This window comes from Anser brachyrhynchus (genome assembly GCF_964034855.1).
Source record: "Anser brachyrhynchus genome assembly, chromosome: 1".
Lineage (NCBI taxonomy): Eukaryota > Metazoa > Chordata > Aves > Anseriformes > Anatidae > Anser > Anser brachyrhynchus.
Window position 1 is genome coordinate 70,392,869 of NC_137694.1, and position 19,336 is coordinate 70,412,204.

The 19,336-nt window shown below is 36.2% G+C and overlaps 1 protein-coding gene across 21 annotated transcripts in view; it reads right to left on the reverse strand.

Moving 5' to 3' along the window:
- CCDC91 (coiled-coil domain containing 91) overlaps nucleotides 1-19,336 on the reverse strand; it is a 335,915-nt gene that overhangs the window by 74,478 nt on the left and 242,101 nt on the right. For 20 of the 21 annotated variants that reach the window (XM_080572463.1, XM_080572471.1, XM_080572464.1 and 17 more), the window contains one exon: nucleotides 18,648-18,761. In XM_080572463.1, coding sequence (XP_080428589.1) covers nucleotides 18,648-18,761 — 114 coding nt within the window. Of the gene's footprint in view, nucleotides 1-9,692; nucleotides 12,223-13,452; nucleotides 13,537-18,647; nucleotides 18,762-19,336 lie in introns of those variants that run through there. The other variant, XM_080572462.1, reaches the window with a different exon arrangement.

A 19,336-nucleotide genomic window follows, 5' to 3' on the forward strand; every position in this document is an offset into this window, starting at 1 on the left:
AATTTTATTTAATAATTTCCTTTGGATTTTAATGAACCTAAGTAAGTGGCAAAGAACTTTTTCTTGTTTTGTTTTATTTTGTTTTTCTTTGCATTTTTAAAGACAGAGTAGTATAATTTACAGGAAATTAAAATTTTTCCTAAATGCATGATGCTTCAGTATTGACAAGTGGCAGAAAAATGTCCTAAGATCCTCTGATGAAAATTGTCTAATAGGACCTATTGAACAAAATACTGTATTCCTTGATCGGAAACCACCATTTCATTTTAATATTTAGAAACGATATTTTCAAATGATATAAAGACTTAAGAATTCAGGAAACAAAATATAAAGCTCATTTCTGTACCACATGCAGTACGCTGCTTCAAGATGCCTTATTCACAAAGGAAAAAAATGGACAGCCAGGTGCACCAACTCATCTTACACTACAACTTTACATAAATCCCTTACTTAATCCTTTGGATATATACTGCTCTTTGAGTTTGGTAAAGGAGCGGTGTGAAAATGCTCCTAAAGCCTCAATGTAAATGTTTCGTTAATCCTATTAAAGCCACAAAATAGGCCCCGCTGAATGAGCAGGAAACTGAGCTAAGGAACTCTCAGTGACCCCATCATACTACTGTCTCTCTTGGCACTGACCTGTTGGTCACAAGTTCATCCTGGGCATGGCACAGATGTTCTGACATCAGGCTGATTCAGAACATCAGTATGTGGGCCCTTATAATACATACGTACATACCAGATGGTGGCATGTTTTGTAGTAATATAAAGCTTTGGACTGGTAACTTATAGCTGAATTATTAATAGTTGATACAAAAATAGATGATGTGAATAAATAGTTTTAAAAGCATCTTTGTTGCATTACACAGAATTTTGTGTTCCCCAAACATGACATTGAATTCCACCAAAAATGATATAACTTTATTGCTTTTCTTTTAGAGTTGGAGGATGGGGAAAAGTTAAAATAAAAATATTCAAGGTGACACCACACTTTAAAAACTGGGAAACTGGTCTGTTAAAATGTGTTGGTGGTAACATTTAGGGTTTGGACTCCCATTAATGTGGCCCCAGGGAAAATATAAACACTCTTTCTGAAATTAAACCTTGAGTTTGCCCACCGCAGTCTTGTTTTCAGCTTTGGCTGCTGGCACTTCAGCCTGCAATTGAGGCCTTGCGTCAAATGCCAAACCAAACATTCAGGAACAAGAATAGTAATGACACCCTATTTTGTTCTAAGTCATATTAAAATACAGAAAGTATTAAAAAAATAAAAAATAAAAAAATCACTCATTTGAGACTAATAACATAGGAGAAACTGATTTTCATAACCTCTCCCACTTGCACTTGCCTTCAAATAATACATCTTCAGAAGAAAGCCATGCTTGATTCTTGAAGTCAAACAGAAAACACTTATCAAAATACTGATAATCAGCAACTATCACTGAAGAGTATGAGTTTTACCTACAGAAATTCAAAAATAAGTTGTCTGATTTTGATGCATGATTTTGCAGTTGACAATACAAAAGGATCAGTAAATGAAAGCCACCAGTCTGTAACACAAGTTCTTCAATAAGGTCCTTCATGTTCCCAGGGATGGGATGTACTAATATCATAACTCTTACAGAAACATTTTAAACCTGGATTTTAAAACCTTCTTTTCTTAAATACCTTGCCTACAAGGTGATAGTGCGCTGCTGCAGCTATTATCTTTTTTCTCTCTCTTCTGGGGCTATAGCAGTAGCCTTCTGTAATCTCACAATGGAGGTGGATTGAAAGTATCAGATAAAATGCATGATATGTTCTTTCTTCCAACTAAGGAACTGTTATCTCAGACCCAATAAGGGAATAATCACTCCTGCCTGTCCTACCTCCAGCTTCTGTAATGCCATATGGTACACAGACAATGTCCTCTATAAAAATTACAGTCTTTATCTACATGGGAGATATAGAGTATCTTATGTAACCACTGCCCTAATATTCTTTTCAGGGATGGAAATCTGGGTTGCAAGGTAATCTGACTGTAAGAGTTGACTCAACTCTTGACTCTAACTGACTCAAAGCACTGATTAGAGATCCCTTAACCTGACACTGGAGAAAATGAAAACCTGAAAAATGTGAAGTAATCAGTTTACCAACAAGACAGACGATAGTGAGGCAGGACTTCTAACAGAAAGTATTAGGAAACATTCTACTGCTAACGCACAGCAGTCAGCTGAAGAATATGACTTTATGATATGCTGTAGACTTCTATCCAATATACCAAGTGAATGACAAGCTTTCCCCTCCTTTTTTTTTAATTTTTTTTAAGAGCAATCAATTTGCAATATGGATGACAAACTACTACCAAACAGGTGTACAATTCACAGCCTAGCCTGCATCACTGTGCAGAAACACTTCACTTTTATTTGCAGACTACATGTATTTCAGTCTGAATGCACTGGATAAACAGATGCTGTGTGTTTGCCGTGCACCATGCAAATAACTGAGAAGAAGGCAGAGTACTGGATCCTTAATACTGTTCTAAACTATAGCTGAAAAGGGTTGGGAGCAAATAATTTTTAACAATGCAAGCACAATGAACCACATCAGCAGTCTTCTTGGAACCATAAAGTTGACTATTTTAGAAACTGCCAATTATATGTGTACAGTCTAGCTACTAAAGTTACTGTAGTAGTTTATTGCAACAGATATTTTCAGTCTAAGACATTAATGTATTTTAGAAGACTTTAGAGGCACATAATTTATCACTCACATGCAGTACATTTCTGAAAGACAGTTTTTCTTCTTTTTCTCTAGTGTTTCTAGTGTCCTCTAGTGTTTCTTCTTTTTCATTGTCATGACAGTTTTATAAATATATATTTTACAAGAGATGGTAAAAAATTTTGCAAATTTACTTAAGAGTAGAAAAAAGACTGGGACTGGATGGGCAGAGCTGAAAAGTTTAGACAATATAAATAAAGTAAAAAAAAAAAAATCATAATCTAAACATGATCATCACTCCAATAATCCATGCTGTTATATTGTAATTATCATGGATTTAAAGTTATATTAGGATTCAAGATTCAAGAGGAGATTTTACTGAATTTCAATGGTTACTCCAATAGATGCATCAAAAAAAAAAAAAAAAAGGATACATCATGTACAGAAGCACAGAGGACAAAGCAAAGATGCAGTCAGTGAAAGAAGATCAAGGAATTCTCAGCCAAATTTAGCTGGGAGAAGTTAACTACACAATAAATGTCTAGAAAGCAACCAAGTAATTTCAGAAAAGACAAATGCACATTAAGTTCTGGCTGAACTCTGTGTCAACTTTTAGTTAGACAGAAAACCAATATACTATAATAATCGCTTGAATTACATTGTGCCACAAATATGACAATAAGCTTAAAGACTAATGTATGGATAAGATGAAAATGGTTCCAAAACTTGTGACATTTCCACAGTGGAAGAAACAACAACTACACATAGAATTTTCTATAGAGATAATGTAATCTTCCAAAGCAGGAAGTTAAAAATCTTTCACAGACATTTGTATGTCTAAAAATTGGCTTCAGTAAGACATTTTTATTTTCTCTTAATGGGATGTTTGAATATGTTTACTGATATTAATTTTGTTTGCAGATAACTATATGCAATTACAGACAGTTTCAGCTACCAGACACCTTATTTCTCTTCTATTCTGCTGATTTTCCCCATTACTTTGATCCAACTCTCAATGTAAAAAGTGTTATGAACTATATGGTCCTTATGAAGAATATATGACCTATTGCATACTAAGACATTTTTCTTATTTTTGCCAATAATGTAAAGAACTAAAATACTATTTTAATTGCAATACTAAAATATGTAAAGGGGAAACTTTTACCCTCATTTAAGAATTATGTTACTGACCATTGTCCATGATGATTTTGATTTATGAATAACAAGCAGAGCAATTTTGTACAGGTACAGACTCTCCTGAAGGCTGGCCAAATGAAAAGGTGAATTAAAGGCAGTTCTTCAGAATTTCAACAAGCAGAAGGAATTTGCTGCCTCTCCTCAACAGGGTGGATAAATCTAATTAAAGTAAACTTTTACACTGAACTTCAAGCATTCTCTTGCAATCTTTACCTTGAATAATTCTAAATGCAAGATACCATTTTCTATCAAAAAATCTCCTCCTAAAATGCTAAAGAATCATAGAATCACTCAGGTTGGAAAAGACCTCCAATATCATCAAGTGTAACTGTTAACCTAGCACTGCCAAGTCTATCTCTAAACCATGTCCCTAATCACCACATCCATACATCTTTTGAATACTTCCAAGGATGGTCACTCAACTGTTTCCCAGGGCAGCCTGTTCCAATACTTCACAACCCTTTCAGTGAACAATTTTTTCCTAATATCCAATCTAAACCTCCCCTGATGCAACTTGAGGCCATTTCTTCTTATCACTTGGTGCTTGGGAGAAGAGACCAACCTCAATGTCACTACAACCTCCTTTAAGGCAGTTGTAGAGACAGATAAGGTCTCCTCTGAGACTCCTTTTCTCTAGGCTATGTAACTTCAGTTTGTAGTCCTGCTCCTGTGGTGGTTTCAGCTGGGTGGGCAGCCAAGCTCCACCTCAGCCGCTCTCTCACTCCCCCTCCTCAAAGGGAAAGGGGGAGAAAATAGGATGCAAAGTACTCAAAGGTTGAGATAAGGACGGAGAAATTGTTAAATAATTATTGTGACAGGCAAAACAGACTCAGCATAGGGAGACAGTAAGATTTATTGCCTGTTACTAACAAGCTAGAGAAGTGAGGAACAAAAGAAAGAAAATAAAAACGCCTTCCCGCCATCCGCACTCTTCCACCTCCTCCCCCCAAGTGGCGCAAGGGAACGGGGGAATGGGGGCTGTGGTCAGTCTATAGTGCTTCATCTCCACCGCTCCTTATTGGTCACTCTCTTCCCCTGTGCTGTGGGGTCCCTCCCACTGGATGCCACCCTTCCCAAACTGATCCTGCGTGGGCTTCCCACAGGCAGCAGCTCTTCAAGAACTGCTCCAGATGTGGGTCTGTACCACAGGGTCCGTCCCTCAGGAGCGAACTGCTCCAGTCTGGGTCCCCCACGAGCAGCAGTTCCTGCCAGGTCACTTGCTCCTGCGTGGTCTCCTCTCCATGGGCTACAGCTCCGGCCCTGAATCTGCTCCAGTGGGAGTCTTCCACAGGCCGCAGCCTCTGTCCGTGCAGGTCCACCTGCTCCACCGTGGTCTCCTCCATGGGCTGTAGCGTGGAACCCTGCTCCACTGTGGGACCCATGGCCTGCAGGGGGACAACAAGCTCCACCATGGTCCTCACCACAGGCCACAGGGGACTTCTGCTCTGGCACCTGGAGCACCTCTCCCCCTCCTTCTTCACTGACATGGCACCTGCAAGGCTGTTTCTCACTCCTCTCTCTCTCCTAGTTGCTGTGTGGCCAGCTTTTTTGTTGTTGTTGTTGGTGGTGTTTTTTTTTTCCCCTTTCTTAAATATGCTCTCACAAAGGTGCAAACAACATCGCTTATTAGCTCAGCTCTGGTCAGCAGCGGGGCCCTTATCTAACATGGGGCAGCTTCTAGATTCTTCTAACAGAAGGCACCCCTATGGCCCCCTGCTACCAAAACCTTACCACGTAAACCCACTACAGCTCCTCATAAGACCTGCTCTCTAGACACTTCACCAGGTTCACTGCCCTTCTTTGGACATGCTCCAGGGCCTCAATGTCCTTCTTGTACTGAGGGGCCCAATACTGAACATAGTGTTTGAGATGAGGCCTCACCAGAGCCAAGTACAGGGGGAGAATCACTCCCCTAGTCCTGCTGCCCACACTATTTCTGATACAAGCCAGGATGCTGTTGGCCTTCTTGGCCACCTGAGCACACTGCTGGCTCATATTCAGCCAGCTATCAACCAACACCCCCAGGTTCTTTTCCACCAGGCAGCTTTCCGTGAATAATGAACCTTATGGCACTGAGGACCTTATGACTACTTGCACTTTAGGGAACATCTGTAAATGTGCATTAAGGTAAACTGTAGTATTTTCCAAACATTCCAAGTCTTTTGCACAGACGAGAAAAAATATTTCTAGTTCCTCTAGTTACACGGTAAATACCTAAGCTGACTGTCCTAGCACATACCAAGTCCCCACAGAGGTAAGCTCCCACGCACCCTTCTGGCTGGACAGAACTGCACAGAAAGCACCTGCTCAGGGAAAGAGGAAGTGGGACTCTAGTTTCCAGAAGTAACCGTAGCATTACCAAACTAATTATTTCTTCATACAAAGCCAGGAGAGAAATTTTCCGGATTTTTCTTCACTTTGCAATAAGACAGATGTAGTTTATACCAGGTTGCCAGTGATTTTTAAATACAAATAAAATACTGTTGCTGAAATAGGTCCTTAGTTTCTATAATATTGGAAAAAATGATCTATAAAATACTACACCCTCAAATATCTAACTTGGATATCTGCAATTCTTAAGTGTGCACTTATATTTTGGTAAATATTAGTCAGAGAAATGCAATGTTTAGTTATGCTGCTTCTAAAGGTTATGAGGCACAGCTGCACAAATCATATGGGAACACACAGCACTACAGTGAATTTCTCTTACAATGGCTATATCTTTGCTCCCAGTTTCTGTCACTTAAATTGAGATGGGAGTGCATGTGACAAGAGTTTGTGAACTGAAGAAAGATAAGTCTGTCATTCAAATGATTACTCAAGTCATAACATGTAAACTTATTTCTTTCCCCTGTAAGCCAAATATGCCCTCTGAAGTTAATGAAAGCTGCATACACATAACAGAGACAATTTGACTGCTTAATATAATTTGTTATCAGAAAACAGTAAACTTTCCTGAAGGAAGATGAACGTCATTCAAATAGGAAAAAATAAAATTTGCTTGCTGACTGGCTATGTTGGTGTAGTTTAGGATCTACAACTATAGGAAATGCTTACCCTAAGTATTTCTCTCATGAAGTAAACCTTTGTCATTTAGAACACTTCTTTAAATAACCTATTCATTAGAAGAAAATTCATTTGGTAAAAACTCTTTCTTACTTTCTCCTGTGTATGCCAACTACAAGAATTCATTCTTTCTGTATGCATAGCTAATGGTCACAAAAATTAAGACATACATAAACAAAATGCACGATATTTGACCATTGCATTTTGGTCTGCTATAAACATGCAAACTATAACATTGAATGAGTTTTTTATAAAGCACTCAGTAGCAATGAATAGGCAGTAAATTACTGAACTATGAGATTTATACACAACTTTAAATCAGTAGCACTGACAATAAAAGTAGTGGAGCAGAAAAACAGAATAATTTTGTAGCTCTCCATTCCATAAAACTTCCTAACATTTGTGTGATTTTAAGAGTTGAAAATGCCTGGTTTTGAACAAAAGGCAAATAACATTTCAGGTTTCTTCTACACAATCTGTAACACTGTCCATGTATTAAAATAAATAAATAAATAAATATGAAGCAGAGCAAGGAATTTCCTGACCTTTCTAGCAACAAATAGTTGGAAGCAGATCTTAGTTTGAAGCACAGTAGTGACCAATTATCTGCTTTGATGACTGAAGTTTTTATAAGACATTTGGAAATATTTTGTTTTTTATTGAATTCAGCCTGACTCAGTTTCTGGGTAATTTACAAGGACACCATCAACATGGAAAATCACACTGCCATCTGAAAACTTCATAGCTACTTGTAAGTAACCCCTAAGATGACTGAAAATAAAGAGTATTGTGAAAACAACACAAAGCACTGTGCTATTTCTCTTATTTTGCCTACTTTTAACTTACCAAACATGGGTGAAGGAATGATGAAAGATGAAGATGTCTGTTTCCTCTGTTCAGCATGAGTCAGAACATGGGCTAACTGTTGCACAATAAATGAGTTAAATTCTGCCTTTCCCAGCTCTACATATTTGATAAGACAAATATTTTAGAAGTTATGAGACCTTACTCACTCTGAGGTAGCCACTGGCAGAGAGGCCAGCAAACACAAAACAAGTAGGAAGCAAATGTGATGGGGACTTTCTTGAACTCTTCCTTACAACGGAGAGTTGTAGATACCAGGAAAAATTAAAACTTGGTCTGAACTCTCTGGGTGCCATTCTAGTCTGTATAGATGTCTCATCTGACAAATAGACATACTTGTTTAAATTGGTATTACAAAGCAATTGAAGTGATCTGATGTCGTGAGTTAGGAGCCTAGAAGAACAGGTTCTTTGAATGAGTGAGTGCAAGGAATACCACTAGGAAGATATCCTAAATATTCCAGTAGTCTCTCAAGTCTGTCTCCTGCTGTCTCAATAAAATAATTGAATGCTTTGTTGTTGCTGCTGTTGTTCTTTTTAAAGAAAGATCAAGGCAGCACTTTATGCTTTCGTCAAAGTAAGGTTGTCTTTTGTGCAACATATGAATCTCAGAAAGGAAGTATTTTGTTGGTTGTAGCACTAATCTTCTAATGAAAATAATTTTGGAAGTGGCTCCTGGGAGGGTTTTTTTTCTCTGAAAAAATCCTCACTATTTTCCACTAATAAAACTGGTGTAAACAGATTACAGCTGCGTAGCTTGTGGGATCCACAGCATGGTAGAGGATGGATAGAGAACCAAACTGGGATAACTACAGCAAAGCTCTACTTGCTGCTGCAGTCCCTGACCATAAAAAGAAGACATGCAAGATGCATGGTGAGGCTGACAGCTTGAAATAATACCAACTCCATTTGTTCATCTAATCTTTCTACAGCTCTCTATCTTCCACGGAAAATACACAGAGTACATATGGAGTAAAATTATCGAATTCATAGGAACACTTGTGGTAATTCTCCTGAACACTGGTTCATAAAGATGGCCAGACATGTTATCACCTCTTTCAAAGGAAATCTCGTTTACATTGCCTAACAAGATGTATGTTTCATTTAAGAATGTATTCCTGACACATCTAGTATTTCCATACTTTAAGAAACAGAAAGGATAGAAATTACCTTTCAGCCTGTCTTAAACATAATCGTATTCTAGCCTGAGTAGTTTTTTTTTCTTTTTGTACTGAATCCCTCATGCTTGTGTTTATTCTTCTTTGCAGAAGCCATGTTGATTTAAATGATCCAACTGGTACCAAAAGAAAGTGAATGAGAAATTACAGTATGCCAAATATTAAATAGAACAAAATCAAGTTTTCTATAAAAAGAGGAAATATGGTAAAGTGTCCAAAACAAAGATATGTTGCAATTTTGTACATAGTACTATTTAGGTTCCTTTATACATGGTTGGTATGCTGAAGGCACTGAAAAAGATTAAAAATCATTCATGGTTAACTTATTCCCAAAATGTAATTTCATGAGTTTTCTACTTGAATATTCTCAGAAAGTAGCTTTATCCATTAAGTTGGGGGGTAAAACTGAGGGACTAAACAATATTTGGAACTAAACAACTGTTGGGGAATAAAATGCATTGAAGAAGAGCATTTGTTAATATTTTTTATATTGGCTTCAGTAACATTAAATATTTAGCACTTTTGCCCTAGTGCATGGTTCAGTGTTTATAAAACTAGCGCTTTATGGTTCTGGTTAAAGCTTAACCATTTGTATTTCAAATCTTAACTGTGAACAACTACATACCAACCAAAGGTTAAAATGGCATTGTAAAAGAAGTTGTGATCCAAAGTTACCTACAGAGGACTACCTGGTTCCTGTTGAAAGGTGTTTTTTTAAACATAAAAGAATTAAGACAGAATAATGATGTACAGATAGAAATACCAAAAATTGCTGGGCATCTCAGATGACAGGTGGAAAACAATTTTTAATTTATCTTCAACATTAGAAAAAAATCAAGCAAGATGTGCTCTCACCTCAGCAGAACTAAGGTGAAACTAAGTATGTGATTGACAAATGCTCAATGGACATAAATGCTCTTTATGCTTCTGCATCTACTTATTTAGGCCTTTAATTTTTAAGACAGTAAATCTATATAACTATTCAAATTAGTCAAAATTCTCTCAAGCAAAACTTGACCTTAGAATTCACATATTAGAACAGAAATTCCTAGGCTAAATATATTTTTTCACTAGTTTTCTTCTATTTGAATGTAGGCAGAATGTAAGCTACACTCTCCTCTTCCTGGGGGCTTAGTTCAAAATGATTCAGGCAAGCATAAAACATTGGTAGAAAAGGTGCCAATAAAGAAATCTGAAAAATATAGGTAATAAAGGTTTCTGCACCAAAATCTTATTTCATATCACTGAAACACTGGATCTAATTTATTCCATATTAATGTGAAGTCACCCTTTCAGAACTCAGTTCAATTATTTATTTGATAGTACTGGAAATAATTATTTTAGAACACACCATACAAGTACTGTAGACATTAAAAACTCAACCACAGGAATGGAAAAAGAAATTAAGGACAAAGGGAAAACAGTGCATAAATGTCTCACAAAATCTTGTATAAACAAGTAATCGCAAAGACAAAAAAAAAATAATCCAAGTAATTCAATTTTTTAAAATGTCAAATATCCCAACAGTCAAATCCTCAAGATGGATAATTCTAAGAGTATGAATTCCTGTGTAAAAACTAGGAAAATCCAATTAATTTTCTATGCTTCAGGATAAAGCTGACATTTTTGAAGCCTTTGTATTCATACTAAAATCAAACTGGACCTTTAGCATTTATTTAAATAGGGATACTCAAAAAAGTCCCTTATGCAAAAAGAATCATAAAATGCTTCAGTGATGATTAAACAAAGTTTCAAAAACAAACAAACAAACAAAAAACCCCCACCAAACTCTTACGCAATTATAAACTATTACACTAACACCCCATTACATAAGAGCACAACATGTAGAAAGCCAAAAAGCTCTCTACTTCATGACCACATTTTTAATGGTTCTGTACAGATGCACACAAACTAACAAAAAATTATTACAGTATTATTTTGTCTCCTGGTACTTTTACAGATATATAAAATGTACAGAATTAACAACTATTGGCAAAGTAATAACAGCACTGCAGGACTTGATGACCCTTTACTAAAGCAAACAGTAAAGAAGCAGAGGTGGGAAGTGATTGCTTGAATTTGTGATCAGAGGATTAGGCTATAAAACACATTAGGCAAAAGCAAAGTGCACTCAACCAAGTACAAGCCTGACCCCTAAAACATCCTTATTTGAATGATGAATTCATAAAATGACAATTTCCTACTGCTGCTCTTGCTATGAATTGGAAAAAGATTACGGTAAGTGTTTCAAGATAACACTTCTGTGACTACTTTGGAAAGGAATTATATATAATGGCAAAATATTGGTTTGAAAACCCATGAAGTCCATTCCAATCTTTTAAATAGAAAATTTGGTTATAAATAGAAGTGCACTCAGGAGCCAATCTGAATGCAAAATCAGAGTATCTGACCCAGAATGAAGAGAACCCACAAAGCCATTGCTTCATGATTTTAAACAATCCCTGGACTTGTGAAATATCATATTTTAGTTAGCAATTACTACACTGTTAAGGCAATTTTTGTGGTATATGGCTAAGCTATGCATTCTTGCTTCAATTTTCACTGGTGAAAGACTAATGGGAGACTGTGATAGAAACCTTAAGTTCACTTTTGAATCCTGAGATGCAGCAGGTTAGACTGTTTCAGGACATGTAATTTATACCTGTCAGAACAAAGAAGGTTTGAATTTGACCTTAAAAACACGTTTAAAATCAATTTAAAATCAAATGTTACATTTCCTACTGTTCTTCCACTTCCCTACAAGAACTTACTTTTAAAAATCTCCATCAGGAATGATCATAATATAAAGAAAAGAAGAAAAATGGAAGAAATCAGTAGGCTTATACTGACAATAGTATTACCTCAAACTTTTCACTGTACTAATTTGGTGCTTCCTGATGTTGGGAAACAATTGATTTTTTATTTTTTAAGTATAAAATACCTCCAGAAAAGTGAAATCCACTTGCATTTCAGTTGTTTAATATTAAAATGTGATACACCCTCTTTGAAATTAATACATTTAAAATAATTAGAACCTACACGTATACAGAAATATAAACGATCTCAGCAAGTTCACATCCACAGTTTGAGGCTCATAATGGCATTCTGAACATTGAAAATACAGCAGTGAACTGAGTGTAATAGCACTTCTATGTTCTTCATGTTCTTTGCCTGACACCAAATTCACTTTTCTGCCAACATTTTACAGATCATGATACCTAATGTAAACAAGATCAGAGCATAAAATAAAGCATGTAAGCATATTTTTTTTCAGGATCAGGACTATCAGGATATTTTCTGCTGGATAAACCACTTGGACATCTAGCCCAAAAGGTCACAGGTGAGTTACTTTTCCCTTCAAATTTATTGCAGGTGACTACAGCATACGATTTTTTTTGCTGACTACTGTAGAGCAGTCTTTTTGTGCATGAGAAGTTTAGTGATGCTAGCATTTGCAATCGACAGGAAAGAAAACCCAAAAAATCATAGAAGCTAATTAAGCATATATGTTAACAATAAACTCAATTCCTATCGTTTTCTTCATTCTACATGCAGTTTAAGTATATAAAGTCTCACAGAAATTATTAAAGGAATGTATAATTTATATAAAAATATTTACTTGCCAGTATGTTTTACTGCTAGAATGCATCTGGATCCCTGCACCATTTCACCGGTTAGAAACAGAATATGCTGTGTGACTACCTAGCTACATTACTTCTCAAAATATCCCTGAACTAACTTACTAGTTTTGATATTGAAAATCTCAACTATTTCACTAAACACTGGATAGAAAATTCCCTTATGTCAATTTTGAAGGCTTTTTGGAGTATTTTAATATTGCAATATTGTTTTTATTAAGCTGTTTTTCTTGCTTTTTGTCTGCAATTTAATAAAAAATCATCTCAGCTAGTCATATAAGGCAACTCTTTCAGGAACTGTCTTTGTGGAACAGCAGGCACTAAACTCTCTACATAAAAAGAAAAATGTGTAGTTCCATACTGCGAATTTCTTTAGGAATGGTTTCATTGCTTCAAAATAAGACTAAGATGCATAGGACCTTAATATACTTCAACATTGATTTTTATTTATTTATTTATTCAGATACTGCTTTCTTGCTGTTTTACAACTTGTTTTCAAGCTTTTTCCCTGTTCAGAAATTAACTCTTACTCCTGTTAATCAGCTGACTTGACTTCTCTCAGACCGGTGGAATCTGATAATTCACTTGTCTGCCTTACAACAATGCCTGTCTGCTACTCTACAGTTTCATAGGTTGTTGTATCTGGTGTAGGTTACACCTAGTGTGTTTTTTTCACAACTTGGATCAGTGAAAGGAGACAGTGCAAGCAAAAGACTATGACAAAGGTGTTTTCCAAACATTACTTTACACACAATCCTAACATACTTGTCTTATTCTTCTAGCCACAAAATTAGAATGCTTTCAACATACCTCCATAAAGTCTGTCACATAATTACACTGCACACAGGAGCAAACAAATGTGAATGTTCCTTGGAATTCCTTATAAAACTTGCACTGTGGGACAAAGATATGTTTTTGTTCACATACTTCATGGCTATCAAACTGAACCAGAGTGTTCATGTAATGGGCCAAAGCCCCACATGAAGTTCATACAAGAAGCCTTTTTTTTTTTTTTTTTAACATATGTTCCTAAAAGAGCACCATGTACTCACTAATCAAATCTTTAATCAAAAATATTAAAGTAATACAGTTCTACAGGTCAGCGTCAGGTCACCTGCCATGCCTTTGTGACTTAGTCCATGGATAACATTTTTGGAACTGCAATATTAGGCTGTAGTTAAACTCTACCATTAAACTCGATTTCTTGCCACTAGGGCTTTACTTCTTGTCATGTTCTCCAAAGAGTAAATAAATATGTATGTCTACATACACACACATGTGAGTGCCTACATACAGACATGCAAATGTATAATATCACATCAGCATCACTGAGGAAAAAACAAATAGCTATTACACCCTGAAACCCCTTCAGATATATTCAGTATGAAAACAAACACTAGAATTTTTAAAGACAATGCAAAAATGTAAAAGGCTTCTCACTCCAATCAATAACACAGGCACAATGAGTCTGAATGGCTGGCCTATGTGATTTATTATATCTTGGGGCACTTAAGATGTGGGTGCCTGTCACTGTACTGGCTATTTTCAAAGCAGTCAGATGAGCAAGGACCACAATGCAAGCCCAGAGGTGGTAGGTTTATGAACATCAAGCCACAAAAGACAACACTGGCAAATGAGTTAGCAAATCTTGGGCTTATGTCAAATGGGACAGAATGTTGATACTCATGGACGAGTGCTTGCCTACTGTTACTTCACTCTCTAACCAAACTGCAAGATATTGCTTCCCCCTACATCTAAGTCATCCATGGATATAGGTGGCACCCAATAGCATGCTGTAACTATGCACTGGATATAATCTAAGAATAACATTTATTTTTATGATAATTAAAAGTGAACATAGTGGATTGCTATTTAATCCTACTTCAGTGCCTGTCTTCTTTTTTATATGTGTGTATCCGTGTTCACCACCGCCACCCCATTTTCCCTTACATCATCAGGAAGGTGAAACGTTGTTTTGCCTTCCTGATATTTATGTTCAAAAAAGGACCTATGTACTAAAGGGTCAAATAAACTTTCAGGAAATTAACAAAGATAATTTTCTGGACATAATGCGTGTGTGCTTTTGCTGAAAAAAGCATGCCTGGCTATTAGCAGTAGCAAGTGTATTCAAATTTGACTTAGAAGAGTTCTTCAAGGTGTTAAGGTTTATATAAACCTCTACAAGTCTGATACCTTTCAAAGATGTCTTTCAACAGATATGTCAGTCTTACTTTTTTTTCAGGTGTGAAGCACACTTGAGAACAATTGTGGTTATGAAGTAATTGCAAAATAAAGGGACAAATTCCTGTGAAAATTCCTTCACATCTAAGATATCCAGATTCTTAAGATGTTACTTGTGGCAACATAGAAAACATTTTTCTAGTATAATATTCTTCATTGAAAATGCCATAAAGAAACTAAAACTAAGACTGAAGTATATAAATCGAACCATTGTCAATATAGTTCCATATATCTTTAAAAACTTGGGATTTTATTTTAAATATAAAAAAGCACAATGACAATGTATTGTTCATCTTTCATTTATTGTCTCAAACTATATGTTGCCTTCAGAATTTCCTTTCTTTTTTTGTTTTTAGTTTGCAGTGTCCTTTAATGAGAGATGAAGAATTACTGACATTCTCCGCTTGATATAGACACTCTGTCTTGAATTCAGAGTAAATAACATTTTTTATTATCTTAGGCATTTTAGCATGATGATATTGTCGCTTTATCTTCCATTTCCCTCTCCTAACTAACTTTTATGCTCCCAATCTCTCATTTTTCGTATAACCCTCCCCCCCCCCACACACACACTTGTCGCTTGTTCATTTGCCCATGAGAAAATACAGTCAAAGAGACAAGTCACTTTTGTTTTCACTGATGTGACTCATTTGTGGGCAACGGTGTCAAACATATTATGTGTAAAACTAATTAAATATATAAAAACTAATTAAATAATGTAAAACTAATTAGATTAACTGAATTATTTATCTATGAAAGGTTTTGAAATAGGGTCTTTATAGATCCACTATAGGTACGAATAAATTTTATGTATATGACATTAAATTACTCAGAAATTTTATGAAACCTAGGACATTTAGTTTCCTCAAAGAACTTCTGTTAAAAGCATACTGATCAGGAAAGAAAGGGTTGAAAAGTACTGTGTAAGAATAAAGGAAGATCATTTTTTTATTTTTTTTTAAAGTAACTTACTACTACTTCAAAGAATCCCACACATACATACTATATATTAAGTGACTGTTAAAGTGTACATTGGATGCTGAGAAGCTGGATTTGTGAAATCTCCGAACTTGTAAATCATATGGTGCCTTGGCCTTCAAAAGTAACCACTATTATAGAAGTAGCATAGCTGGACTACAACTGAGGTCAGTTCTGGAACTGCATCAGGAGATTTTTAGTTTGTTTTCCTTGTATATATGTTATGTTGACATGAATGATCTCTACAAATAATTATCAATCTATTTTTAAAAAGATTCATTCACAGTCAATTCCTTCTAACACAAAGATTCAAACTAAGTAAATATTTACTGTTACACATAGTGTAGTATAATGTTGGACTACATGTATAATGTACTGCAAAACTTGTGGGATTGACAGATCTGACTTTTATAAATTGCTATAGAAATTCTTCTAAGAAACCAAGCATAGTAAAAGCTCATTATTACTTGAAAATATTTGTAACAGATATATAACTAGCCAAGCATGTAACTGATTTCCTAAAACTGATATCACAACTGCTAAACATTTAGTAAAAGAAAATCTAATACAATAAATGACTAAATGAGTTAAAAGCTACTTTGGAAACTGATATTTAATACATTTACCATGAGGTAAAAGTTTTTGAATATGAATTTGTTCATAAGTCTTTTCTTAAAACACTTAACCACTGCTAAGCAGGTTCTAATATCATTGTAGCCATGTTTGAAGGATTCTGAAAACTTGTTTTCAAAACAATGATGAAATGTACAATGTGTATGCTACTTTTGCAAGAGCATAACTGGAACTCTCCCCATCATTCAGTAAAAAAAATAAAATAATAATAATAAAAAAAATCATTAAATCTCAGCCAAGGAAGAAAGGTGTGTTCCCTGAGTTCTTTCTAGAAATTCCTTCCAAAGGCTGCTGCTTTTTAATATAGTTCATAAGGTATATTTTATACTCTGATAGGTACATGGGCTTTGATCAAGGTCCATTTACTCTGTCTCTTACTTTTTACTCTTTTTGGAGAACTGTGACTGTATGAATGATAAACTCCCAGCCCAGCCAATCCCAAACTCGTCACCACCTGGATGCATATAAGTCTATGGGGCCTGAAGGGATTCATCCCAGGATACTCAGGGAGCTGGCTGATGTAATTGCAAAACCTCTCTCAATTATTTTTCAAATGTCTTTGGAATCTGGGGATGTCCTAGCTGACTGGAAGCTGGCAAAAATTATTCCAATTTTCAAGAAGGGAAAGAAAGAAGACCCTGGTAATTACAGGCCTGTCAGACTCACTTCAGTGCCTGGTAAAATTATGGAGAAAATTATTGTGGGAGTTACTGAAAAACACCTGAAGGACAATGAGGTCATTGGTCACAGCCAACATGGGTTCATGAGGCAAAGGTGCTACTTAACAAACCTAATTTCCTTTCCATCTAGCTGACCAAGGGAAGCCAGTTGATGTTATCATTTTGGATTTCTGTAAAGCCTTCGATATTGTTTCTCACAATATCCTTCTGGACAAAATGTCCAGCATACAACTAGAAAAATGACTTGGATGTAGGACTAGGTGTTTTTGTTTGCAGATGAAAAAGTGGGAGGAGCTGTTGACTCCATCAAAGGTGGAGAGGTCTTGCAGAGAGATCTTGACAAATCAGAAAGCTGGGCAATCACCAACAATATGAGGTTTAACAAGAGCAAGTGTCGGATTCTGCACTTGGGAAGGGACAACCCTGGCTATACGTACAGACCGGGGGACGATGCTGGACAGCAGCCCTGCAGAAAGGGATCTGGGGCTTTTGGTCAACAGCAAGTGGAATACGAGCCAACAGTGTGCTCTGGCAGCCAAGAGGATCAACTGCATCCTGGGGTGCATCAGACACAGTATTGCCAGCCAGTCAAGGGAAGTGATTGTCTGCTCTACACTGCACTGGTGCAGCCTCAACTTGAGTACTGTGTGTGATTTTAGGCACAACAGTATAAAAATGAAATAAAACTATTAGAGAGTGTCCAAAGGAGGGCTACAAAGATGGTGAAGGGTCTAGAGAGCAGGAAGTATGAGTAGCGGCTGAAATCATTCGGTTTGTTCAGCCCAGAACAGAGGAGGCTGAGGGGAGGCCTCATGGCGGCCTGCAGCTCCTTCACGAGGGGAGCAGAGGGGCAGGCGCTGAGCTCTGCTCTCTGGGGACAGTGACAGGACCCGAGGAAATGGCAGAAGCTGCAAAAGGGGAGTTTTTTTGTTTGTTTGTTTGTTTTTTTCCAGGCTTTGACCTCACATACTTTTAATATAAACAAGATTATAAAGTATGGTGTACCCGCGAAGGAGTAATAAATGATGTGCAAGTCCATTTATATACAAAGGAAAATTTACAGAAACTCTGTAGCAGGCAACTGAAGACTTTTTCTTCTGTCATTTCAAAGAAAATATAGGTTTATTGTAACCAAAATCCTATTTATTTTTCTCCCAGATACAGCTGAAATAATCTGATTTGGGAAATCTAGACAATCTCACTGTCTATTCAAAATTGTGTGATCTATATATCAACAGTGAAGAGAAACATAGAATCATTAAGGTTGGAAAAGACCTCCACGATCATCTGGTCCAACCATCCCCCAACCACCAATGTCACCCACTAAACCATGTCCCTAAACACCAGGTCCAACCTTTGCTTGAACATCCCCAGGATGTTTTTTCTGTGTATTTCAAGACAGGCTTCAGGATTAATAAACTTCATCAATTTCTCACTCCAGGAAATAAAACCCTTTAGCCACTGGTAACTTACCCTTTTCTGTTCTTTAATATATTCCACCAGGTCCTCCCTCATCCTTTTCACAGCTTCTTCGATTGCCTTTTCACTTCGTTTTTGCTCCTCCATTAATGCTTCCTTGACAATTTCCTTTGTAAAAGGAAAACATGTTAAGTGTAAATATTACAAATATTTCACAAATGTAATTCAGCTCATCCTTTTCTTTCCTAGTAGAAGTTTATCAGGACTTTTTTTTTTTTTTTTTTTAACTATAATAGTTACTTCCCTGCCCCAAATTAGCATGACCCTAAATCAATTCTGATTGAGTACTAGAAGTACAATATAATAGAGAAAGCTGGGAACAACTTAAAACACAAAAAATTAAAAAAAAAAAAACATAAAAAAACTTAAATCACCTCCAGTACAACTTATTTGCATAAGTTATCAACTAAGGAAGAATCTTCCTGGACTAAACTCACTGTCCTAAACTTTAAGTCCCAGCGTCTCAAAGTCACTCATGAAATAAGTAACAACAATATTTAGCCAAGAGTTCTGTTTTCAAAATTCAGGAACATGAGATGACAACCAAAATTCCTGAAACATAAAAAAAATTAATATTATAAGAAAATTACACAACATCCAGTAAAAATAATGGCACAGTATGTGTTAAATTATTTGGATGAGGAAAGAGAGAGGGGAAAGGAAAAAGGGAAAAGAAAGAGAGG